General features: G+C 47.6%; 1 protein-coding gene across 8 annotated transcripts; it reads left to right on the top strand.

The window, feature by feature from the left end:
• The first annotated feature begins 739 nt into the window (after window positions 1–739).
• Window positions 740–24,045, top strand: HSD17B7 (hydroxysteroid 17-beta dehydrogenase 7). Of its 8 annotated transcripts, none has more exons than XM_042976142.1 (9): window positions 740–810; window positions 2,516–2,719; window positions 6,679–6,771; window positions 8,305–8,419; window positions 11,930–12,124; window positions 15,686–15,790; window positions 16,504–16,560; window positions 19,942–20,040; window positions 22,651–24,045. In XM_042976142.1, exons 1-9 carry the CDS (start codon window positions 776–778, stop codon window positions 22,750–22,752), a joined length of 1,005 nt encoding a protein of 334 aa, XP_042832076.1. In that variant the 5' UTR covers window positions 740–775; the 3' UTR covers window positions 22,753–24,045. The 8 variants fall into 8 exon arrangements, with proteins under 8 accessions (XP_042832076.1, XP_042832078.1, XP_042832081.1 ...); XM_042976143.1 differs by having other exon boundaries at window positions 766–810; window positions 2,588–2,719; XM_042976144.1 differs by lacking the exon at window positions 19,942–20,040.
• Window positions 24,046–26,410: the final 2,365 nt, after the last annotated feature.

The following is a 26,410-nucleotide window of genomic DNA, read 5'->3' as shown; positions in this document are numbered from 1 at the left end:
GGTTGTTTATCACAGAGTTTGAGAAGCACTGAAGTAGTTTATAGTACACCACTGATAATGTCCTATGAAGTTCTTAGGTTCTCAGGTTCATAGACGTTCCAAATTTTGAAAACTGGCAACTCATCCATGATTGTATAAAAAATTTTTAAGGAAATCAATGTTCATTTTTCCAAAGAGGACTTTTTTTTTTTTTTTTTTAGAGGAACAGCAGGTCTGGGACCAGAAGCTTGTCTGTAAAGTGGCACAGTGCCTGGATCTACACATCCCAAAAGGAGTAGAAAACGAAGTAGATGACAATACCCAAACTTTAACTCCTAGACCCAAATCTTTTCTCTAAAACAAGGAGTTCTGGTGCAAACATCCTGAGGCCTTCCTGCAATAGAGGCCAGGCGGGGGCACCAGGGTACAGATCCCGTGCGTGCCACGCATCCCGCGCCCCAGTGCTCTGCTGGGGGAAAGCCCGACCCAGCAAAGGGCAGGTGCAGCAGGAGCCGGGTGGGTCCCGCGGGACACCTGAGCTAGGGTGGGACGACGAGCGTCCGGATTGGCTCGGGTGCGGCTCCGCCCCTCGGCCTACCTCACCCCACACGGGGCCCGGCGCCTAGAGCGCACCGCCGGCCGCGATTGGAGAAGAGCCGATGACGCGAGGGGAGCACCGTCGGGTCCTGATTGGACAGCAGCGGCGGGGGCGTGGCCGAGGAGCGCTTCTGGTTTCCACTGCTCGCGAGGCAGTGGCGGGTGCCGGCTCCGCGGCAGGGCGGCGGGGTGGGAGACCATGCGGAAAGCGGTGTTGGTCACCGGGGCGAGCAGGTGAGGCGTCCTCGGCGATCGCGGCGGCGGCAGCGGCGGGTCAGGGGTCTCAGGGAGCAGGAAGTACGGGGCGGGCCACCGCCGGCGACCGCCCCCGGGAGCGCGCGTCCCCGGCCTTGCGCGGTGGGACCTCGCGCGAGCACCTGCCCCGCTGTTCCCGGGTCCCCGGCGCGCGACGTCCCGGCGTCCGGCCGCGCAGGGGGCTCGGGAGCCGGTGCCGGAATTGAACGTGACGGCGGAAAAGCAGCCTGGGGGCGTCGCGGGGGTCCTGTTGGTGTCCGGGACAGGGGCGCTCTCCACGCCGACCCCCGCCTCCTGCACCTGGTCCGTCTTGTAGTCCCGGTGTCCTGTCTGTGCAGGACGCTGCACCCCGGATATGTGTCGACACCCGTGAGCAGGAGGACGGGGTGGGGGTGGGGTGTGTCATTCCATCCAGCGCAGAGCTGGACGCCTGCACACACTGTTACAAAACTAACCGTCTTCTGCAAAGTCCCGGGAGGCGCGCACAGCACCATCACCGCCCGTTTCTAGTTATTCCAGGGTTGCCCGCGTGGACTCCGCCCCCTCTGTTTTCTCTTTGCACTAATGTGAAGAACGTGTGGAGGCGACACCCCCCCCCCCCCAGCCCCAGCCATTCTCCTGCCCGTTGCAGTGGGGAGGGATGAAGGCAGGGGATATGTCCAATGTCATCTAAAATCCGTCCACTCGGGGCTACCTAGCCGCATCCCTATTAGCTAAGCCAGCGTGGCAGGTGTCTGTGAGTGGCCTGGTTTAGCGTGTCCTCTCCTCAGTGCCCTCAACAACGGATTCGGGGCTTCCCAAGCTGTCCTTGAAGTGACCCGAGTTGATTTTGTATGTTTGCTTCTTTCGCATACGTTGTGATGGATGCAATTGGATAATTATCATAAAGACCTGCTATTCTCAAGTGAGGAGGAACAAGTGTAAATATACCTGATGCTCTGTTGGCAAAGCCCAGGCTCCGGCCGCCCCCAGCCGGGCTGGTCGGAGTACTGTTCCCACCTACTGTGCAGTTTCAAATGCCTTTTCTAAGGAGTTTATCTCTCCTTGACTCGTCCTCTTTCCTGGTGCCCATCTTGTATTTCCTCTTCCTACCTTCTACTTAATCGCGTTGGGTTTTTTCTCTCCTAGTGGTTACTCGATCTCGTAGTAGTTGAGAGGAACCTGCCTCCTGCCGCGGTAGCGAAAGATCCATCCAGTCCTTATCGGGAGCTGCTCTTGCCCCTGATAGTGGCCACCATACCAACGGGGCGTGGAGCCCTTGCCCTTGAGGAGCCTAGACAGCAGAGTCAGACATGCACACGGGAAACAGCTCATATGATGCTCTTTTCAGCTCTTGCTGGCGATGCTCTGAATCACGTTCATGAGTGTCGTAACAAGTCCAGAAGGAACCCTGCTCGCAGGTTAATCGCTGCATTGAAAGACAGCTCTCATTTGCAGTGCAGTTATTTGTGGGCGACAGCGTTTGCAGAATGAGAGAAACACACGGGACAGCGTCCTGAGAGAGGGACTGACTGTTCAGTTGGGGTAGGGGGTTCCTTTCTTTTCATAGTTTTTGAGTCTTTTCTCCCCGCCCGGGCCCCTCATCGGAGCTCACGTTGACAAGGTCGGCTCTCTGAACCGGAGGGAAAGGCCTCTGTGGCACCGCCTGAATTAACGCATATTCCGTGTCCGAACTGACCCCCAGCGGCGTTGGCCTCGCCCTCTGCAAGCGGCTGCTGGAGGAGGACCACGAGCTGCACCTGTGTCTGGCCTGCAGGAACGGGAGCAAAGCGGAAGCGGTCCGCGCGGCTCTGCTGGCCTCTCGCCCCCTCGCCGAGGTCAGCATCGTGCAGGTGGATGTCAGCGACCTGCAGTCGGTGTTCCGGGCTTCCCGGGAGCTCAAGCAAAGGTACGCCTCTTGCTGATGGGTTTTCTCTCACCTGATTGCGTCACACAGCGGCGAACAGAATAGGAAAGGGTAGGGAAACCTAGAAAGAAACAGGCGCGGCGCAAGCCGTAGTCGTGCCGGGGAGATCCGTATGGAGCGACTCACCGCACCTTCGTGCTCAGTCGTAATCGTGATTATCTCACGGGGATGAATTTATGAGGACGCCTTGATGTGTGGTCAGTTGCGTGGACAGCAAGGTGATTCCTTTCTGAATGCGGTTTTTGTATCTTTCCTCTGTGTCACACCTGCATGAAGTAGGTTGGACAGGTGTTGACATTTACCAGGTGAAGAGCCCGAGACGCAGAGATAAGAGGAATGTGGCTGAGAAGGTGGTTGGACTTCCTGTCGGTTGGGTTGGTCTTAGAGCCCACGTCTGCATCCTATTTCTTCGGAGATTTTTTCCCCCACAGGTCCATAAAGATTTGTTCACATCGACACAGTAATTGGCGTATAACAGGTATCTGAGAAATATTTGGTGTATGAAGGAATAGGGTCCTTGGACGTATAACTCCCTAGAAAGTGTGCACAAAATTGCATACAGGTGCACAGTGCATTTGTTTTCTGGGGAAAGAAGGCATGCTTTTTTTTTTTTTTTTTTTTTTGTAAATTTTAAATTCTAGGAAGAATTTATGATCCAAAAAGGTCAGGAGCCCTGCACTGGTCTGTACTGAGCCCCGGAGATATGTGGAATACTTAATTTTCAAACATTTTTGTCTTTGAGGTCCTTTTTTTTTTTTTAACTTTTTTTTTAAACATTTATTCATTTTTGAGGGACAAAGAGAGACAGAGCAGTAGCGGGGGAGGGGCACACAGAATCCAGGCTCTGAGCTGTCAGCAGAGCCCGACGTGGGGCTCAAACCCACGAACTGTGAGATCATGACCTGAGCCGAAGCCAGACGCTCAATGGGCTGAGGCACCCAGTCACCCCTGTCCTCGAGGTCCTTAAGCCACTTTGTTTCCGCGGACAGTAAAATGATGTCCAGTAAAAACGAGGAAGGTCTTCTTGGTAAAGGCATCTACTGAAGAATGCAATTCGTGTTTTGCGTGTGGGAATTGCTGGCCATTTGCCTGTCCCTGTTCCAAAGACACAAGGGACAGGGTGAAGGTGGAAGCCGGCCTTCTTCACCCGGCTCTTCTGGGTGCAGCCTCACCCTGTTGGGAAATCTCACTTCTCACTAGTCCTGAGCTCCTGGAATTTTCTGCCACATCATCCTTCTAAAAAACTGAGAATATCTACATTTCCTATCCTCTGCTCTTCCATAACTTTGACTTTCCAAGTCTGTGAAACCGCTCAATAAAGGTATTTAAAAAACCCTAGCGTCAGGACAGACGTTTCGAGCTCAAATCAGGTTTCAGGCATTGTTTTCCCCAAACCTTCTCAGCCAGCGTGTCTTTTCTGTTTTGTAGAGATTTCGTGGTGTTTCCTCACTTAGCAGAGAAGAGCCTTTGTCCTCAGTTAAGAGTAGCCCGTGCTAGTACAGTTGACTTTCGAGATTTTAAGTTGTAACGTTCATAGTATTGACTTTTCTCAGTTGCCTTCAAAGTTTCAAGATGTTTAGTTATCACAAGCTTCGTGACTTAGCATTTAGTTTGAGTTGTAGTGATTTCGCAGGGATTTGAGGCCGCAGGGCAGTAAGGTAGAAGGGAGCACGAAGGTAATACGTGTCTGCCGTCAGCATTTTGTGCAGCTTTGATGTATTTATTTCATCAGCAGAACAGCTCTTGCTGAGCTGAGTGGTGTCTCCCAAAGTTAGGAAATGATAGTTGTAGCGAGAGTCACAAATTTGGGGATGTGTGCTCGTGTCCAGACATATCCATTACTATGTCAAGAATCTGCTGGGGCGCCCGGGTGGCTCAGTCGGTTGAGTGTCCAACTTCAGCTCAGGTCATGATCTCACGGTTCATGAGTTCAAGCCCCACACTGGGCTCTGCGCTGACAGTGTGGAGCCCACTTGGGATCCTGTCTCTGCCCCGACCCTGCTGCTCATATCTGTCTGTCTCTCTCTCAAAATAAATAAATAACCTTAAAAAAAAAGGATCTCCTGCACTTAATGGCCCCAAATGGTTGTCCATGATGGTAGACCCGAGGTAAATTCGAGCCAAAGAGAGCTTGGGAAGGTCCCTTCCGTTGGCTAATTCAGCACCATTCCTGACACCTGGGTTTTCTGGCCGCACGACTCTCTTCTGTAAGCTACGTGCAGAGGAAAACCAGTAAGAAATTGTAGTTCCATTTTATCCAGACTAGAGCACTTAATGTTCCGTCACTTAATCTTTGAGAGGGGTAAGTATGCCATTTTACTGAAGCCAGACCTGAATCTGGCATTCTGGTGCAATTTCCACCCTTTGCTAAACATTTCCTTTCCATTCCTAGCAAGATGTGTTCATGTTCTTAGATGGAAGTTTGCAAATTAGGTGATGGAACATCCAACAATAGATGGGCCCACATGACTGGTGCTTATGTGGATGGTCCAGTAGTATCCACGTCAGCATGTTTAAAAATAATTTTTTATAACTTTTTTATTTTTGAGAGAGAGACAGACAGACAGAGGGTGAACAGGGGAGGGCCAGAGAGAGAGAGGGAGACACAGAACCCGAAGCAGGCTCCGGGCTGTCCGCACAGAGCCCGACGCGGGGCTGGAACTCCCGAACCGTGAGATCCTGACCTGAGCCCAAGTCGGATGCTCAACCGACTGAGCCACCCGGGCACCCCTTCCACGTCAGGATTTTAAACAGTAAATTTAGTAATTAGAGTCATTTGGCTGTTCATCACTTGTAGACTGATCAAGAAATGTTTGTGTGGGATCTGAATTGGTGAGCGTGGATGTATTTTAGGGTCCCAGCTTTAGTAGCTACGGCCCGTGTTGTCTTGGGCCGCACACAAGAGGGCACGGAGACCGTGTAATGTGCAGAAGTCTAGGGGATATTCTGAATATTCATGGTGTCTGTGAGTGTCACGAGGGCAGGCTTGCCCCTAGCTCAAGAGGAGTACACTACATTAAGTCTCACATGGGATTTCAGTATGAAAGTGCTCCCTCTAGTCCACATTTCACTGTTCTCTCCATGGCGGGTTCCATGACATGTGCCTTCCCCCCATTCAGCTTCCGTAATCTCGTTGTATTCTTATGAGCCCCCCTCATCTTGTGATACAGAGGAGCCGGCCGCGAACAGTGACAGGTTTCCACATGCATCTTTTGCTTCAGTAGATATCTTGGCATTCAGGTTCCAGCATTAATGGATCAGATTGGGCGATTATCAATATGATATAAATTTTACCTATCAACAGGGAAGATGTGACTCTTTTTTTTTTTAATTTTTTTTTTAATGTTTATTTATTTTTGAGACAGAGACAGAGCATGAACGGGGGAGGGGCAGAGAGAGGCGCAGAATCCGAAGCAGGCTCCAGGCCCCGAGCTGTCAGCACAGCTGAACTCACAGACCGTGAGATCATGACCTGAGCCGAAGTCGGACGCTTAACCGACTGAGCCACCCAGGCGCCCCTGTGACTCTTCAAAAAAAAAAAAAAAAAAAAAAAAAAAGGCAAAATGTTTCTAAGACCATTCTAAGACCAGAAGGAGAGTTGGTTTAGTAGACCGAGCGTGGCCGTGTGCAGATCCTAATTGGGAGGACAGAGGTGGGAGGAGTGTTGATCTGAGATGTAACTTCAAAACCCAGCCTACCTCCCCAAATTCTGTTTGCAGCCACTGTCAAAAAAAAAAAAAAAAAAACTCAGATATTTCTTGTGGCTAAAGAGAAACCGTTGAGAAAGAAGTGGGTGTAATGTGTGATGTGTTGTACATTCCCTTCAACTGGCTGTGGCCGCTTTTTTTGGTTCAGAAAGTGTTTTCTGTCCCTCATAGGCTTTCTTTATTCCAGTTGCTCTCGGGATAATGAACCGTCTTATCGTGGTGTTTTCCTTGCAGGTTTCAGAGATTAGACTATGTCTATCTGAATGCTGGGATCATGCCCAACCCACAGCTAAATATCAAAGCGCTTTTCTCTGGCCTCTTTTCAAGGTAATGTTCAATTTCTAGATGAACCCAGTGGAAGGAACCCGTTCCTTTTTTTGCCTGGTTTTGCCCTCGGCAGGTTAAGTTAGGGGGCTGAGGGGCGGTGGAGATGAGTCGAGACAGGAAGTGTTGCAGCCGCATCATGGAAGAAAAGCATCCGTCTTTTGTGGGAGAGGCTGGAAGTCCTGGATCTCGGGGTGTTCTAGGTCTCCAGGACATTCCAGACGGCTGGATGTTTCAGAAGGTGCATTTCTGGTCTGCCTGGGTGTGATTAGCAGCAAGAACATTTCAGAATCAGGCAGCATTGTCCGCGAGACTCCAGTATCCACGAGACCTGCTTTGGAAGTATCTCCCAGCTCTGTGGCAGGTGCTTTGCCCGGGGGGCTGGGAAGCGCGCCCAGCTAAAGGTGCCCCTGGGAGATTCTCTATACGGAGTAGCACAGTGGCTCCAGAAGTGTTTGACCGTGACCTGTAGTAAGAAATATACCTTATTTTGTGACCTCGTGTACTTATAAATAGATATTCATACTCTTTTTGCACGCTCCTTACTACGTTGCTACTTTTATTTTATTTCTCTTCCATCACACACACACACACACACACACACACACACACATGCTGGTCTTGACCTAATAAGTTGATCTCGTGGCAAATCACCGTGTTAATGTGTTGGGTGCTTCAGGAATTCCCCGTAGAAAACTAACCTGTGTAACTTTCGCAGTTAAACATCAGTTTGTGCTGGGGTGAGACATTTTCCCCTTGGCATGGCTGTTATTTCCCCACAGAGGTTCACCTGCACCCCAATGCGGGAAAAGGTGAAGAGACTTTTAGCAGCAGGTTTTTTGTGTCAGGTTCCTGTTGGTGGTAGGAGTTAGAGGTATGTAAATATGTCTCTGAATTGGGAGAAAGGAAGCATTTTTGTGTCTTATTATGCACTCACCGTGACTCAGTCCGAGAAATCGATATTTTTATTCTTTTTAAAGAAACATTTAGGGCGCCTGGGTGGCTCAGTCGGTTAAACGTCCAACTTTGGCTCAGGTCACCATCTCATGGTTCATGAGATCGAGCCCCGCATCGGGCTCTGTGCTGACAGCTCAGAGCCTGGAGCCTGTTTCGGATTCTGTGTCTCCCTCTCTCTCTGCCCCTCCCCAGCTCGTGCTCTGTCTCTCTGGCTCTCAAAAATAAATAAAACATTAAAAAAAAAACCTTAAAAAAATGTTTACTTATTTTGTGAGAGACAGAGTGGGGGAGGGGCAGAGAGAGAAGGAGAGAGAGCATCCCAAGCAGGCCCCGCACGCTGTCAGCACAGAGCCCGACACGGGGATGGAACTCACGAACCGTGAGATCATGACTGGGGCCGAGGTTGAGTCGGCTGCTTAACCAGCGGAGCCACCCAGGAACCCCATGTTTTTATTCCTGATGTTATAGGATCAAGGAAAATGTAGTTTTGGGGCAGGGGAGGGGCAGCAGGGAGCGTTTTTCAGGATCTTCAGTTAAAGAAGCTTTTAAAAGTCATACACTTGTCTTCTCCTGTTTCAGAAAAGTGATTCATATGTTCTCCACAGCTGAAGGATTGCTGACCCAGGAAGATAAGATCACTGCCGACGGGCTCCAGGAGGTGTTTGAGACCAACGTCTTTGGCCACTTCATCCTGGTAAAACGACTTGAGGCTCATTCGGCCCACGTTAGTGTTGTAACCTTGAAGGCTCACATGGCTGCAGCCCAGGTCTCTTTGTTCAGCTCACAAATTCCTGGCTAGCATTAAGTCGTCGAGTACTTAAATAGGATGATCGCTGTACTCTCTGAAAACATTGCTTCCCTAAAGCAGTGTATTGATACATTAATTTTTTCTTTTGACATTGGCTCTAGAGAGTGGAGGAAAAAGCGCGAAAGAGGCACACGGCGTGTGTGTGTGTGTGTGTGTGTGTGTGTGTGCGCACGTGTGTGCACGCATGCGCAGAACTGTGAGAAAGTATACCAGTCCTGTTCTGAATGTTCTTTGACACTGGGCTTGGCATCAGACAGGATGGGGTGGTGGGCAAGCCGTTGTTAAATGGGAATTCATACCCGATCTTTTATTATCGTGACTGCGGATTCTTGGGTGTCTATACTGCGTTACAGTTCCAGGCATGCGCGTGGAGTTAAGCGGGAGGTGTGCAGTTTGCCTGGCTTGTTCAGGGCTCTTGCCTCAGGCTTGACCCCAAGGGACAGATTTACTGTGCGTGAAGTAATGCCAGACCACGTTGCTGGTTGCCTGTAATTCCTTGGTGTTGCTGGGACTCCTGATGCTGGGTTGGCCAGCGCAGAACCTGTATTTCTGACACCTTTTTATTCGCCGCCACCTGTCTCCACCTTAAGCCTAATTTCCCTTAAAATTGGACCTCTTTCAGCACCAGCCTGTATTTGCAATAAATGAAGGTGTAGCCAAACTCTGGAACAGTATGGACCCGTTCAAAGACATGTGATAAATATTTTGCACTTCTGTGGGACGGCTTCTAGCATTTTATCATAAAGAAGGACTAGCGAGGCATAACGTGTATAGTGTGGTCTCATGTATGCAAACACACAGCAGAAGATGTATCCTCACAGAGTGTAGATAAATGTGTATAATATTTCTAGAATGATACAGGGGAAGCTGGGAGCACTGGTCACCTTGATGAACTCGGGTACCAGGGTATCAGCAAGGAGGGGGAGTTTCATGTTTCAGTCTATAACCTTTAGTGCTGTTTATTTAATGCGATGTGGTGTTACTTTTTCAATGGCAAAAGTTCGTTAACACGTAAAGTCAGAACGGGATTGAATTCTTGTCTGGTCTTTGTTTTTATACCTTTCCACAGATCAGTTATCTAGTATTTCCTGTATCTTTTTATAATACTCGTTCTTTGCCCTCTTCTTGAATTATTAAATTAATCGATAACGATAGAAGATAATTATTGCTATTACGACTCTGTGAGTTTTTTGATGAGTCTAGTGTTTAAAAATTAGGTTGTTCAGAAGATCAAGCATTGGGGTCATCTGGGTGAGGGGAGTGGCGGAGGAGAGTGGTGGCCGTGGGCAGAGTTAGCATAGGTGTCCTGGTGACACGACCCAGCCTGTGGATCCTTTGACAGGTGGGCAAGGCAGCTGGAGTTTGGGAATTGATTTGTCTAATAAAATAATCAGGAGGCTTAGAATGCTTCCCACTGTCTTCAAATAGGTTTAAGAATCTTACCACTTTCTATGGAACACAAACTTGGATTCTAGGTTCCAGGTGTCAGTGCATTTTATAAATGGATCCATCCCAAGTTTGATCCATATGCAACATGACCAAACTTTTAGGATCGTTACAAAGTATAGAGGTAATTTCCGTGAAGTTCCAAGCACAGAGTGGTACCAGTTAACTTGATTTAATCTCGGGTTTTTGAGTTTCTTTGCTTGCATTTGATTTATTTGTTCATCACAAATGTGGATGGAGCGCATCTGGAAACTTTCCTAGGTTTTTCTTTAGTAAGTTTTTTGTTTGTTTTCCAATAGTTTGATTTACAGAATTATTGCAAATATAGTACAGAGAGTTCCTGGACCCCCAGTTTCCTGTCTTATTTAACACCTTTCCTTGATGTAGTACATTTGTTGCAATCTGAGAACCAACATTATTATTAGCGGGAGTCCAAACTTCATTCAGATTTCTTCAATTTTCTAAGATCCCATCTTGGATACCACAGTACATTTAGTAGCTGTCCCCTTAGGTTCCCCTTGGTTGTGACAGTTGTTCAGACTGCCCTTGGTTTTGATGACCTTGACAGTTTTGAGGATCACTGCTGAGGTATTTTGTAGGCAGCCCTCAGTTGGGATTTGTCTGAAGTTTTTCTCGTGGTTAGACTTGAGTCATGTGTGGGAGGAGGACCACAGAGGTTAAGTACCATTCTCGTCACATAATATCAAGGGTGTGAACTGTCAACGTGGCTTATCAGCATTGATGTTCTCTTCCATCCCCTGGCTCAAGGTAGTGTCGGTCAGGTTTCTCATTGTCAAGTTCCTCTCTGGTTTTTCTCTCCTTTTCCATATTGTACTCTTTGGAAGAGAGTTAGTGTGTGTAGCTCACACTTAAGAGGTTGTGTTTGACCCCCTGAAGGGTCGATTAGCTACCTAAATTATCTGGAAGCTTTCTGCAAGAAAGATTTGTCCGTTCCCCGTTTAATTCTTTTTTTTTTTTTTTTTTTTTTTTTTTTTTTAACATTTATTTAGTTTTGAGAGAGAGTGAGTAGGGTCGGGGCAGAGAGAGAGAGGGAGACACAGAATCTGAAGCAGGCTCCAGGCTCTGAGCTGTCAGCACAGAGCCTGATGCGAGGCTTGAACTCATGAATCATGAGATCATGACCTGAGCTGAAGTTGGATGCTTAACCAACTGAGCCATCCAGGCGCCCCCCCCCTCCCCATTTAATTCTTTATTCAATCATTTCTTAGTCGATTTGATCTCAAAAAAGCTAAAAAAAATCATTTATTATATTCACGTGGGCTTGTGGATACTCATTTCCTACTTTGAGTTGTAAATACTGTATTTTGTGCAAAAAAAAATGATTTGCTCAAGTTGTGTCCCTTTGGGCCATTGGGGGTGCTCTCTGTTGGACCCTGCATGTCTTTGATGTAGCCTCATTGTCATGGTTTCCCGTTTATGTTTTGAGCATGCCCGTTCTGGCACTGCACGATGCTGTGGGCTCATCGGTACATTTCCTGCCCCAGTCCTAGAATCCGCGTTTTCTCTAAGGAGATCTGGTTCCTCTTGCTGGACAGTGGTATTAGAAACCAAGATTCGAGGGCTCGTTGCTATTGATGCATCAGTAGCTTCTAGGCTGATGGAGCAGGGAGAGAATCCGTGCATAGTAACCCGTGTATATGTTAGTATATGTTATAGTGATGTTATAGTAGATGTTATAAATATTTTTATATGTAACCATCTGTATCTTTATGAAGCTAAACATCAGTTCGTCTGATGTCTCGAACTCATTTCCACATGGATCATTCTGGCCTCCTCTCTCGCGTGTCTGTGAGAGCCGCCCCGGCAACGACCTACCTGTTCAGTCGCAGCATACATTTATAGAAGTTTCCCGCTTGTTACCCTGTACGCCTCGGGTAGATTTTGATCCATTTTTTGTTCCTTTTTTGTTCTTTTTTAAATCCCCTTCAGATTCAGGAACTGGCACCTCTCCTCTGTCACAGTGACAGTCCTTCCCAGCTTATCTGGACATCGTCTCGCAATGCAAGGAAATCGAATTTCTGCCTCGAGGACATCCAACACAGCAGAGGCCAGGAGCCCTACAGCTCCTCCAAGTACGCGGTTGACCTGCTCAGCGTGGCTGTGAACAGGAACTTCAACTCGCGGGTGAGTCCTGTCTCCGTGACGCAGACATGGCAGGGTGGTGATTTCTGAACTACAGTTGATTTCCTGGTCACCTTGGCTTTCTGTTAACTGTTGTCACTTAGAAGATGCAGTACTGTTTCTTGAGCAGGATTGCCGTGAAGACAAGAGAAGACATGAAAAGGAGTGACAGGTGGTGCGTGTAAAAGTTTTAGGGCAGAGATAATTAGCTCCTGGCCTTGGGTACACGGGCATTCATTCGCCGTCCCGTAGCTCCTCGGCAGCTCTGGCTTCCGCAGCAGAACGGGACCCACGAATGATGCGAGTACCTACTGTGAAGCACCTGCTGCGTTTCAGGTGCTGTATCCTTACCTGTGTGTGTCATTCAATGCCTTTCCTGTCCCGGGGACAGTGCGGACAGTAGGTCTGAGTATCCCCATCTTCAGATGAGGGTTAGGTGATTGCCCCCAGCCGTCACGCACAACTCGTTACTAATGGTAGAGCTCAGAGTTGAGCCCAGGGCCGTGTGACTGTAGGTTGGAACTTTCCCACTAAACCATGTCCCAGTGTCTGCCATATCAGGTGCTACAGGACAGCCAGGGGTGACAAAGCCTTCTGCACAGTGGGCTTGGGTGACGCTCCAGAGCTCTGTCTTTATGAGGACGCTGGGTTTAGGGGGTGTGTCTTTGCAGAAGGCAACCCTTGTCAGTCTCACTGGCTCCTTGTGGCCTCTGTGGTCTGGAACTCACTGCTGCTCTGAATGTCTCTCTTGTTCGGGTCTAAAATCTTAACTGAAAATCTCCAGTCTTTCCCATGGCATTTTCCTTTGTTTGCTTTGACTCTGCTGTTTGAGTGTGGGACTGTGGGGAAATTTAATTCCACTAATATTTACAAAAGACCTACCGCGTGTAGGGCACTGGGCCAGGCTTAGGGTTGCAGAGAAAGGAGAGAGAAAAAGATAACCAAGGAGCTGTCTGCCCTTGCCGGACCTTCTCTGATGATACGTCAGAAATAGTCTAAGGCTTTTTTTTTTTTTTTTTAATTTATTTATTTCTGAGAGAGAGCACACGCAGATGAGAGGCAGAGAGAGGGAGACAGGATCTGAAGCAGGCTCCGCACCGTCAGCGCAGAGCCTGATGCAGGGCTCGAACTCGTGAACTCTGAGATCGTGACCTGAGCCGAAATCAAGAGTCAGCCAGTTAACCGACTGAGCCACCCAGGCGCCCCCATAGTCTGGGCCTTCTGTGATAGTCTAGACCTGGTTTATTCTGGAATGGACACCTTGTCAGGTGGAGCTCTCTCTTCTGTGGTCCGGGTCCTAGAACCGTGCCTCTCAGTGAAGAGTCGAAGCTGAGAACGTTCCCCTAGAACCGGATTGGAATCCTTGGACAAATTATCTCATCTCCCCGTGCCTCAGTTTCCTCATCTGAAAAACAGTGCCTGCTTCACAGATTCGTTAGGAGGGTTGAAGAGGGGCCGGGTGTGATGCAGTCGCAGCCGTGGTCTCGGAATGAGCTCGTGCGTGCGCACGTCTGCACGTGTGTGCACACGAGGGTGTGCCTGCCCACACGCACATGTCGGGTTTGCAGGTGAGTGCAGATGTGAATGTGATCGTGTAGGTGGTGTGTGCACGTGTGGAGGTGCCCCGGGTGTACAGAAGGCGGGTGGTCTATGTGTGTGCACCTGTGCTTGTACGTGTTTGTATGGCCATCATCATCAGGATTATTCTTGTTATTATTATTTCTTGAGTCCGTGTGTTGGTCTAGTTGTTAGCCTCCTTCTGAGGTTTCTTGAGATGTTTAAAAAGTTGTCACAACTGCTTGTTTCTGACAGCTCCCTTTTGAAGACAAGGTCAGAGTGGATTAGCTGCTCTTTTCGTAAAATGCTCTGGGACTTTGCGTATGTTTTGATTGTCCAGTAAGCTTTGGGATTTCATCTTTTACAAGAAAGGGAGTTTTGGCTAATGCTGCTGCCTTCTAACATCTGTATGATTGGTTTTCCTTTTTTTTATATATACATTTATTTATTTTTGAGAGACAGAGAGAGACAGAGCATAACTGGGGGAGGGGCAGAGAGAGAGGGAGACACAGAATCGGAAGCAGGCTCCAGGCTCCGAGCTGTCAGCGCAGAGCCCGACGCGGGGCTCGAACCCACGAACCGCGAGATCATGACCTGAGCCGAAGTCGGACGCTTAACCAACGGAGCCACCCAGGCGCCCCGGGAGAACTCCATCCTTTTAAAGGCTCGTAGCACTGGAAATGCTGGTGGGTCCGTGCCGGCTACTTGGTAGAGTTTAATCCTTCATTAATGACCCATCACACGCGTCTCCGAACCACTCAGGTCCTCACAGCTGATTCCCTGTGACGTGTGGGGGGACCGTGTTCTTGGACGAGGCTGCCTCCTTGTTTGTTTCTTTTGTTGCTCAACGTTAGAACATCACGTGTCTCAGGGACCTTGGGTTTCAGTTCACAGATTTCTTCGCTTAGGACTGAGTAGGCCCTGACTTCCTAGCTAGCTGCCAGAATAAGAAATCCTCCTCAGCTATCTGCGGGGGGGAGCTATGTTACTTTCCTGGGGAGAATTTGGGGTCGCTGATGAGTCCAGGCTCTTAACTGTTTTCAGGGGACCTTTGGTGGACCACAGGATCCCCGGGCATTGGATTGTCTGTGGCAGGCGCCACCAGACCTCTGCAGCTCTGAATAAAGAAAGCAAAACTCTAGCTTCTGTTACCCAGGGTGCTTTCTGTCCACTGACCAGTTGGTGGTACACTGATGTGTCCTATTTTCTTTTAAAAGAAAACATAAAATTACAAGCGAGAAAAGTAGGAGTTAAAATGGTCAGCAGCTACGTGAGGTAAAATGTAGTAAAAATTGACCTGAATAAACTAGCAAGACGAATCCCAGTGCTGCAGGGATTAGTAAAGCCCGCACAGGGCCCTTCCTGGTAGCTGGGCTCTCTTCCTAGGGCAGATCTTTCTAAAATGACAGGTGCCGGGCTAGGGAGCTGATGGAGGGCTGGCTGCGCGAGCGGTGTCTTTGTGGCGCCACACGCAACCCTCCATTCCCCTCTCACGGCACGAGCTCCCCCCTCGAGCCAGAGGTGTTCTTCTTATGTGCCTGTGGGGGGCAGACCCAGGCTTTTAGGTTTGGCTGTCTTTGACGTGTAGATCAGAAACTTCTTGAAGGCAGACACCGTACTGGAAATGTCTTCTTCATCTTCAGGACTTACTACGATCAATAAACTGGCCTTCGATTACGCCAACACGTCGCAGACTCGGGTAACCGGATCCTGCTTTTCTCTTCCAGCCTCCAGCGTGGCTGTTCTTTGTACTGGGAGTTTCTTGAGAGCAGAGACCCTGTCTTAACTAGTTTTTGCATCCTGAGTGCCTCTCCGTAGCGAGCTCTCCGCACGTGATTCTTACGCCGAAATGGCTTGCCCACCTTCGAGGGCAGCTCAGAGCACAAACCCTCCGCGCCCTGGCTTCCTGGCTCATTGGCGTCTCTCCTGCATTCAGGAGCATGTAGATGGGCTGCGTTGGTATGCACGGAATTTGAGTCTTATGACTGCTCCTGTCTCTGCTCCCAGGGTCTGTATTCCAGTGTGGTGTGCCCGGGTACCATGGTGACCAATATGACGTGTGGAATTCTCCCTCCCTTTGTGTGGACACTGCTGATGCCAATCATATGGCTGGTGAGTGACAGACACTTCTGCTCCTACTTTCTCTTCGACTGGGGACCCAAAAGGTGTGTTTAAGGGTTGGGAAATGATCTAAGCAGTTGAACCAGAAGGTGGCAGGGTTTCACTTCATTGGAGGTTCCTTAGTAAGGAACCTCTACGTCTCCCGCAGCACCACCCATCTGAATGGCCCCTTCTCTTTAAGGGAATGAGCCTTTGATCATGCATCGTAGCTCCCAAGAGTTCTAGGATGGCATAATTTGGGGAAATCTGTGTTAGGTGACGTTAAAGTGGATTTCTCTGAGCTGTCAATGCATTGAAAGTTCCCACAAGAAGGGAATGGCTGTGCATTGTGTGACCACGGAACCATGTTTTTGCTCATTTGTTTTTGTTTTGCGCTTTGGGCACGTGGCAGGACCAGAGTTTCCACAGTACACGTTAGAAAATGCTTGCTTACGGGAAAGGTTTCTCTCTCGCAGAGCTCTGGCAGAAAACGTCCTTCTGTTATGGCAGGCAAGGGGAAAAGATGAGAAGGAAATACGCCTCCCGTGTTAAAAGTGGCTGGCTCAGAGTGATGGCGATTATGTGATATTTCTTTTCTAGACTTGTGATACTTAAGTGTTCAGTGATACGAAATCCAAGTTAACCTTTTTTCAGTATGTGAGTGAATAATGCTTTGGTGACTCCTCTAAATCACCACAAAATAACTGTCGTTTTCTTTTCCTCAGCTTCGCTTTTTTGCAAATGCTTTCACTTTGACACCGTACAATGGAACAGAAGCCCTGGTAGGTCACTAGAGTTGCAGTAGCTTGTACAGTCGCTAAGCAGATATAAATGTATTTACGTACGTATTTTAAATGTTTACTTATTTTTAAGAGAGAAGGAGTGCGAGCGGGGGAGGAGCAGAGAGAGGAGGGACAGAGGATCCGAAGCAGGTTCCGTGCTGACAGCAGAGAGCCCGATGTGGGGCTGGAACTCACGCACCGTGAGATCGCGGCCTGAGCCAAAGTCGGATGTTCAACCGACTGAGCCACTCAGGTGCCCCAGAGCGGATATAAATTGCAGCTCACTGATAGTGGAAACAATCTCAATGGAAACGATAGGCTATGTAAATCATCAGCGTCCTGTTTTGGACTAAGGGGGACCATAAGGCCGAGCGCAGAGTATTAGGAGTGAAGTTTAAGTTTAGTATCCACCGTAGCCCCGGACACCATGGTTGTAGGGACAGCACGTCTGTGGAAGCAAAGTCCGCCAACAGCTAGAGAGCAGAGCAGCGGAATACTACAGGGGCAGGCAGAGCAGGATGGTCGCCGGGCCCTCGGTTCCATGGAGAAGGTCATCTTGCAGGCCAAGAGTACAGGTGACACAGTCCAACTCCCGTTTCCTTATACGAAGATTCTCTTTCCTCTGTTTAAATATTAGAGAATCGGTTTGTTGCTTTGTTAGAAAACCAGTGCGTTTCCTTAAATCACACGTGACAAGTGGATCCCATGTGGCAGACATGATTAACTATGGAAGTGCTGTCTCTGAGGGTTTGTCAACCCAGGGCCCAAGGGTGCCCTCTGCTAACGGATCCGAATTGTCACACGAGATGAAGCTTATCTGTCCTCTGTCACTGTAGTGCTTGTACTTAGCAGCCTCTTAAATCTTGGCCGAGTTGAAATTAACCAAGGAAAACATGAAAGAAATTGGTTGCCACTCTTGTTTTGGTAAACGTTGCAGAAATCAATGCATTTATTATAGGGACACAAATTGATTGTAGAAGCAAGTGCTTTTAAGCCACTTCTAATGAGTCCTTAATATATTTGCCAAAGCATTAGAGACAATGTGATTACTCATTCACATCCCAGATACTGACAATCAGGTGTGGCGGTCAAGTATATACTGAGCGTCGGCGGTGCGAGGAACACTTAGAAGACAAAACCTCCAGGTACTAAGGCGCTTAGAGTCGTATTTGGAAAAAAAGAGAATGTCGAAAATAAAAATAGGCGAGAAAATAAGACATTCTGTCATCGGGTGGTAAGTCCTCAGACTAATCACCGGGGAATCAGTGGGAGCTGGGCTGGTTGAAGCAGACTTTGCTTCCTTGGTCTGGGCTCTGAGGGATAAGTTGGCTCTGGATAGGACAGCGTGACCCACGTCACAGTTTAAAGAAATCCGTTGTGACCCTGCTGTTTTTTCCTAAAATGTCGATGGATGAGTCAGTATCCCCCTGACTGCCATTTAGTGATGGTTGTAGATGCTGGTGGATGTGGATGGATGGGGATTTGGGTACAGCGCATGTGCAGGAAGGATCTCAGGTGAGATTCACCTCCTTACGTGGGCTAAGCCGGAGTGGCCAGAAGCACAGTGGTTGAGGGCGTGGACTCTGGAATTCTACGGATTCTCTTCAGATCCCACGTCTCCGGTTTCTGGCTGCGAACGCCGGGGCACATGTTTTCATTTGCTTTTATCATTATCTGCAAAACAGGAATTCCAGGCACGGACGAGAGGAAGCTTTACTATAAAGGGTTTTGTGTGTTTCAGCGTTAACGATTTCAAAGAAAACTGTCCTAATGAAAACAGTATAGTTCTGGCAGGTGCATGGACAGGTCAGTGGAGTAGAATAGGAAATTCAGGACAGGCCCCCAGCACACAGGCATCTAGTATATGACAACGATGGCCTTCCAAATTAGTGGGAGAGAGGGGTTATTCTGGAAATTGTGCCAAAAAATAGAATAGGATCTTCATACCTCACACCCAAATAAAACTCTAGATAAATGCAAAGATTTACACATGACGGAGTTAAAATATATAATGACTAGAAGGAAATATGGGGGACGTTTCTAAATCGTCTAAGAGTGTGGGGGCGTCCTTACTCCCAGGAACAGACTGAACATTTTGATTAAATAAAAGTAATCAAATTTTGTGTGACCCAAATCCTCACTGTAAGTCTACTCCAAAGACTAACCACGATGCCCAAGAAAAGGTACCTGGCACTCATATCACAGTAACAGGTTAAGTTTCTTCCTGGTTAAGGAGCTTCAACAGTCCAGAGAAACAACAACCTATTGGAACAGTGGGCAAAGGGTGTGAACAGAGAGTTCTTAAACTGTCTTAATCACATGGAAAGGTGCTCGACCTTACTCATACTAGGAGGCAGCCCCCTTAAGGCTGTAATGAGATGGTTTCTCAACTCTGATCAGCAAAGATTAGAAAGTTTGGTACCGCGCTGTCCTGCCAGGGGCGTAGAGAGAGAGCGTTCTCCCATCTAGCCAGGGGGAGGGTTGACTGACGTAGCCTGGATCAAGGACTGTTGGGCAAGATCATTCAAAATAACACACGCACGTCCCCTTGACCCAGAAATTCCATCATTGGTATTTATCTTACAGATGTTCTCAGACTTTGATCATTCACTGCAGCGTGGTTTGTACTAGCAGAGACTGGAGACAGCGTGTATGTCCATCCTTTGGAAATTGATTGTGTACATTACATCCTTGATTGATTGTGTCAATTTCCATCCATGAGATAGAACACTGTTTCTTTAAAAAAGAATGAAACAGCTCTCTATTTACCGAGTTGAAAATATCTCAAAGGGCTGTTGTTCAAATGAAAATGGCAAAGTATCGAATAGTATACATTTGGCTTCCATTTGAGTAAGAGAAAAGAATATACAAGCTTTTAAGCAAATACCTTTTCTTTGGAGGAATATGTAAGATACTAGCTTGCTTCCAGAGGGGAGAGCTAGGTGGCTGGAAAATTGTGAAGGTAGGGAGACTTACTTTTTACCAGTACGTCTCCTGAATGGTGTTCAAGTTCAGGCCTATTAAGAACGTGAAATAACGTAACAACATATCGTGTACTTACCGTGGCATGAGCTGAGGATCAACTCTGAAAAAGCCCGTCTCCATGCTGTGAACTTCAATTTGGGATTAAGGGGAGAGATGGCTAAAACACAAGGGTTTCTTTGCTTTAAATAAATTTTCAAAGAGGACTATTAAGCAGATTGCCTGCTTCCTTCTGGGTACAGTAGTGGCTCACGAAGACGTTACAGTTCGCTGATGATATTCAAGAGAAGGTTTAGAGTTTGTTCGGAGCTTGGTAAAGTGCTGATTATCAATCCCCACCAGCCTCACTCATGTCGGGCAGAAGAAGAAAAGAATCATGGACACCCTCTTCCTTCCTAGGTATGGCTTTTCCACCAAAAGCCCGAGTCTCTCAATCCCCTGACCAAATACCTGAGCGCCACCACTGGCTTCGGAAGCAATTACGTAATGACCCAGAAGGTAAATGTGTTTACACTGTGGCTCGGCTGCTGAACTGGCCCTCATGGCGTCCCGGCTTCCCTTCCCTCGTTTCCCGTTCTGGTCACTGGCATCTCACTGGCCTGTTTTCCTTTCCATCTGCTCCCTCCTGCCTCCTGCCTCCTGCCTCCGGGCCTTTGCATGTCCTCTGCCTGAATGTCTACCTCTTCTTTCAACTGACGGACAATTTCTGCTTACGCTTGAGACCTCGGCTTGTCCCTCAGCCCTGTGTGACCCGGTAGACCAGGTCCAGTGCCTCCGTCGCAGGCTCTCTTGACATCTCATACCTCTTCTGTGTAGGATTCATTCAACGCCGGACTTCTCTGGCCAACTGTAAGCTCTGTGAGCAGGAGGATTATACCCCCTTTGCGAGCACGTTGCCTCGCGTGTGATAGGTGCTCAATAGATATGCTGCAACGTGGGTGAAACGTGAAGCATCTGAGTGAAGTTAACTTCCCTTTGGGTGTTCAGTTCTGCTCGCGACAGTTACTGGCTTCCGCGCATTGGTGTTTTCAGGAGGCAGGGGATGAACTGTGGGGGAAAAAACCCAGAGTGCTGTTTTTTAGACTCCGTATAGCCTTTCCAGAAAGAAGTCACACATGGAGTGACATAGGAGAAAATAGGGAAATTTCTTCTGAACTTACAGAACTATTTTTGATGTATTTTTGCCCCTGTTAGCAAGGTTTATTTCAGCCTCCCATTTCCCACTGCCTCATTTACGTGGGAGGCATTGGCATAAAATAAAATGAGATGGAGGCAGACCAGTTACCCCAGCGACGACGTCGCATAATCGGCGGTGGTCTTGTCTGTGTGAGGAACGTGAGGCCTCAGGGGACTGTGCTCTCGCTTCCCATGGTGTCTGTTTACTAACAATGAACCTCTGAACCTCCAGCGTTTTCCAAAGTATGCTCTGTGGGATTCTGGTTCCTTGAGAAGATTTGCAAAAAGCAGTTTGTCAGCCAAGTTTGAGAAATGCCTCGTATTTTACTCCCCCTTTTCCGAGGCCTCCACGATGCACACTGGCCCAGGACAGGCTCTGAGAAGTTGCTGCAGTTCGTGTGTGTGTGTGTGTGTGTGTGTGTGTGTGTGTGATGTCTCATCCTGCTGTTTCTGTTTCCTGACTTTATGACTTGTTTTTCCCTTCAAATTTTATGTAACACTTCATAGTATCCTGAAGAAGAAGTCCTTGGGAATTGTATTGTAAGTTAGTAAGCTTCCTTGTTTACAAATTTTTGTTTTCTTTAACATTTGTTCAGTTTTGAGAGGCAGAACGTGAGCAGGGGAGGAGCAGAGAGAGAGAGGGAGACATAGAGTCCAAAGCAGGCTCCAGGCTCCGAGCTGTCAGCTTCAGTGCCCCACACGGGGCTCGAACCCACGAGCCACGAGATCATGACCTGAGCCGAAGTTGGAGGCTTAACCGACTGAGCCACCCAGGCGCTCCAATAAGCTTCCTTTTAAAAAGGCCCTTAGAGGGAATGCCTTGTTTATGAACGGGGAGAAAATGTTTAATTCCATACACCAAAATATTTTACTGGCATTTCATTGAAATGCATTGGAGAAAGTGTTTTAAATGTTGATTAATTCAGAGAAGTCAGCTTTCTCCTCTGTTCAGAGGTGGGGTTGAAGGAGATCTCGAACACCTCTACCAGTTCCATTATGAAAAATGCTTGACAGGGTTTAAAATGAAGGTAAATGTTATTTCCAAAATGTTAAGTTGTCTTTGATTTTCAGCCTCTCAGCTCTGGGAAGAAAGAGACTGTTTTTTTCCGAAGTTTAGAATCGGTGTTGACCTGAAAAGAGACACCACTTTATTTTACAGGGGGTGAAAGCTTGCTTTTACATACAGTGTATCACTTAAAACAGAAGAGTGTGAAATAACAGCAGGTTAAACAAGATGAAAGCTTAGATTTCTTGCGCGTAAAAGCAGTTTTGGAGAGAGGTAGTGTTGGGCCGGTCTGGCACCCCCCAAATTGTCAGGTCCCCCGGGTCCTTCCGTCACCCCTCTACCGTCCATAACGTGTGACGCTCATTCTTATGGCTCAAGAGAGCAGTACAGAAGCAGGGAGAAAGGAAAGGATGCCCATGCCTGTAAAGGAGACTCCTGGGCAGTACGACATGCTTCCACTGAGACCTCGCTGGCCAAAGCGTGAATGCATGGCACCCAGCATCTTCAATGGAGCCTGGGCATGTGGGCTTTTATCTGGAGGGCAGTGCACCCAGCTGAAACTAGGGCTCCGTATGAAAGAAGGTGGACATTAGGTAGATGGCGGTTTGAGTTCAAAAAAAATCTTTTGATGTTTCTGTTTTGTCCTTATATGACAGTCGGTTGATGTCTTCTGTTACTGGAGGCACAGGGGTTAGCGGGGAGAGAAAAACCAGACCTTTCAGTCTTGCTGGGCAAGGGCAGCGTCGGGAGGTTTGGGGAGTGCTGGAGTTTGGTCTTAACACGTCCTCAGGATCTCAGAGTCGGAAACCCCGGCCCTGTTCTCTTGTTTCCGGTTCTCTAATGTATGTTGAAGGCCTTCCTTTTACACAGAGCCCATTTGTTTCATTTTTCCTCTCTGGTCATCGCTGTCTTCACTTCTTTTCTAGATGGACCTAGATGAAGACACCGCTGAAAAATTTTACCAAAGCTTACTGGAACTGGAAAAGCACGTTAGGGCCACCATTCAAAAAAGAAATCATCAGAGCTGACCGTTATCCCCTCAGAAACACTGTGTGCCTCCTGCGCATTCTGGACTTCCGTTGAGTTGGACGATGTGCACTTTTGGGAGACCATGAACTAGAAGGGTCTCTTTTCCTTCCTTTCAGGATTCTAAGACTGTGTGTGTGTGTGTGTGTGTGTGTGTGTACACATGAGAAAAAGATGGGTAAGTAAAATATCAGTTACATAGTCTCCAGGATGGTGTCACAGCAAAATTGTGCGAGGGTCACCCAACCAAGTATGTGCTCATTGGTCCTGCCAACTGGAGCCCAAGGCCCACGGCGTGGGATGAGGTGTGGACCCGAGTAGCCGTGACACAGGCACTCGCTGGTCTTCCACTTGGCCTGCCCGAGCAGGAGAAAGTACCGATCGCCCTCTGAGCGGTAATCTGAGCTGTGTCCCTTTCCTTGTGAACGGTTTTCTTAGGTCTTGTACCCGATTTCTTCCTCCACATGCTGCTTCTAAAAATCCTGACTTCGTTAGAATCCTAACAGTCCTAATACAGATACCCGTGTAGTTCATCGCAGGAACAGAAGTGTCTTTGTGTTTGCACCACTTGAATCCTGTCTTCTTTTGAAAGTGTCTTTTACTGATGTTGAGGTGGCCTGTGTTAATACCGCGCCCGACCCTTAGCACCATTTGCAAATTGGTTCGTTACCGACCAACCTGTGTTCGTGATTATATTTTAACGTTGGCACACTTGCGGCCAAACGTGATTTACTCACGTTGTTTCAAATTTTCCAACTGAATAATTGCCGGTGAGCTATCCGCTGGTGTCAGCAGCAGCTGGAGGTGGTTAGGACTCAAGTTTGCGTGATGCGAAGACAAAATGCTGTGAGATGCCTGGATGGTTTTGCCCCGAATACAACCAGCACCCTACCGGGATTGTAATAAAGCGAGCAAAAGTTTGAATGACTTAACAAAAGCAAAACAGGTTCTAGAAATGTCATTTCCATACATTCTAAGTACGGATTTTGGTTACGGGTTCTCTAATTTGGTTGCTAGAGATGCCGTTGATGCCGTTAAACATTCTGTGCGTGAAGAGAAGGACCGAATGGTTCTGCCCGCCCCCCGGTGTCTTTGGGGTTGGAGAGTGGAGGGCAGGCTGGGTTGAACTCTCGCAGCCACTCACACTGCAAGTTTGCAGGAAGCACTTCATTGTGGATCTCGGGCTCCACATCAGGGAAGTGGAGTAGTTAGCCTCCTGCTTCCTGTGGTCACGGGTGTGGAGGGACATTCAATGCAATAACACATGGGAATGAATAAAGAGCATTTCTTGAGAATGGTGACAGTATGTTTTTTTTTAATGTTTATTTTGAGAGAGAGAGAGACGGAGAAAGAATGTGAGCGGAGGAGAAGGGGAGAGGGGAGAGAGAATCCCGGGCAGTCTCCACGTGGGGCTCGAACTCACAAACTGTCAGGTCATGACCTGAGCCAGAATCAAGAGTCGGATGCTCAACCGACCGAGCCACCCGGGCGCCCCAGCCATACAGTTTTTATCAGAGATCAACAGGCCGGAACATCCTGGTTCAAATGGTGCCACGTATGGTGATGACTGTCCGTGTCCCATCTGACTGAGAATTGGTTGGCAGCATCCAGACCAGCAGGATGGTACCAGGGGAAGAGTGTGGATTCTGGGGCTGGGCGGACACTGGATCAAATTTGGGTTCAGTCATTAACTAACTTAACGACTTAGGGCAAATCTCTTCCATTTATACCTGGATTTAACTACAAAATTTAATATTTAATTTAATATTAGCAATTTAATATTGCTACCAGTGCGACCTCCAAGGATTGTGAGACTATATCCTAGTAGATGCACAGTCAGCACAAACTATTATTCATTTCTGTTCTACAGGAAGTGCCCCAGAGGAGACTTGAAACATGAACTAAATCCCGGTATCCTGCCATTTATGAGGCGTCAGTGGGTTGGGGCTCTGCATATTTTCTGAGCCATTTTATCAGGTTTCTTTGAAATAGAGAACAAATCACAGCTCCCCCGGCCCCCACCAAGTACATACCCCAAGTGGCATACCTCAACAATTGGTTCTTGTCATTAAATCGTCTCAGATTTCACTGTCTCTGTATCTGAACGTGGCTACTAGATTGAAGAAGATTCGACTCCTGGGAAGTTGGGCTCCAGGAGATGCCTGAGCTTCCTCTTCTAAATGGCTGATCAGATTTCTGTGGACTGGTGCATTTATTCCGATTTCCACGATGGGTTCAATATGAGTAGTTCATTCATGGTGCAGGTATGTTTGGGGCGCTGGCTCTGCCCCAGGCCCTGTTAGGTTTTGAGGATGTAAAGTGAGCATGTGGGCGATAGAATGGGGATTCCCAAACGCATTTAATAGGTGTTCCCAACGGAAGGAATTGAGAAACGGGAAAAAGGCAATATTTGAAGAGAGAAGAGCTGAGCATTCATCAGAATTGATGGCAGCCGTGATCACAGGAGACTGGGGGGAAATGACAAGTCTCAAACCCAAACAAACTTAGACCCAGTAAACTGGAGAGACCCCGAGAAGCTGGCTTGCCAATCAGAGAAAAGAGATTACCAATGAGAGTTCATGAGATTGACAGCAGATTTCTTCCAGTGTTATGTTCGAGAAGACAGGAAAATAGTAAGCACTGAGTGACATTAGACCCATCTGAACTGTAACTCAGTAGTGAGGCTGAAATAAAATTTTAAGACAAAAGTTGCAAGTTGATCTCTAACCCTTCACGAAAGCCTTTACCTCTAACATCCCGTTTTTGGAAAAGATTCCTAAAAGGTGTATTTGAGGCAGAAAATTGAATCCCACAAGGCAAAAGTGAGATGCACCAAGGAATAGTGAGTGAAGATATTTGCAAGCATGTAGATAAAGCCTTAAACACCGACTTTATCAAACAATAATAAAACTGGCTAGTTTCAGGAGGAAAGAAGGCTAGGTAGAAATAGGCGAGCTGCAAGAGTTGATTACAGATGTTCAAGATACCGTTCAGAAGAAAGAGATTGTGGTTCACTTTAACTCTTGTTTCTAAGACCATTTTATGAAGCCAGCAGAACACCTTTACTAAACCCAGACAAGTGTAATACTTTGAAGGAAAATCGTAGGCTGAGTTCATTTAACATGGTTACAAAGATGTTGTAACTGAATACAGCAATATATTAATAAACAAAACTAAATGTGAGCAAGTTGTATTTACACTGAAAATACAGGATAGCTGAGCACCAGAAGAGTTAATAATTTATGATGTTAAAAGAATAAGGAGGAAAAGTAATATGCTCCTCTCGGTAGATGCAGAAATAGATTTAATATGTCAACACTCATGCATAATAAAAACATCTGAAGAGATCAGTAATAAGAAAGGAACTTTCATATCCGGACATGGCAAGTACCCATAATGCCACATTCAATGAAATAATGGAGAGCATTTTTTTAAAAGACAGGCACAAAGTACATATGTCTACTCTGCCCATTTCTTTTCAACACGGTACTGAAAGTTTGAGCCAGAGTATAAAACAAGACAAAGAAATAACGTGTAAGGATCAGAAAGCAAGAAGCAAAGTAGCCACATCTTTGCAGACGACGTAGAAATCAAAAGGATCAACAAAAGAGGGGTACGAATTAATTTTTTTAAAAAGCCACTTGCATTCCTGCTCGTCAG

The sequence above is a fragment of the Panthera tigris genome, chromosome F3, assembly GCF_018350195.1.
Source record: "Panthera tigris isolate Pti1 chromosome F3, P.tigris_Pti1_mat1.1, whole genome shotgun sequence".
In the NCBI taxonomy this organism is placed as follows: Eukaryota; Metazoa; Chordata; class Mammalia; order Carnivora; family Felidae; genus Panthera; species Panthera tigris.
Note: the sequence above shows the minus strand (reverse complement) of the source record. Positions and strands in the feature narration are given on the sequence as shown.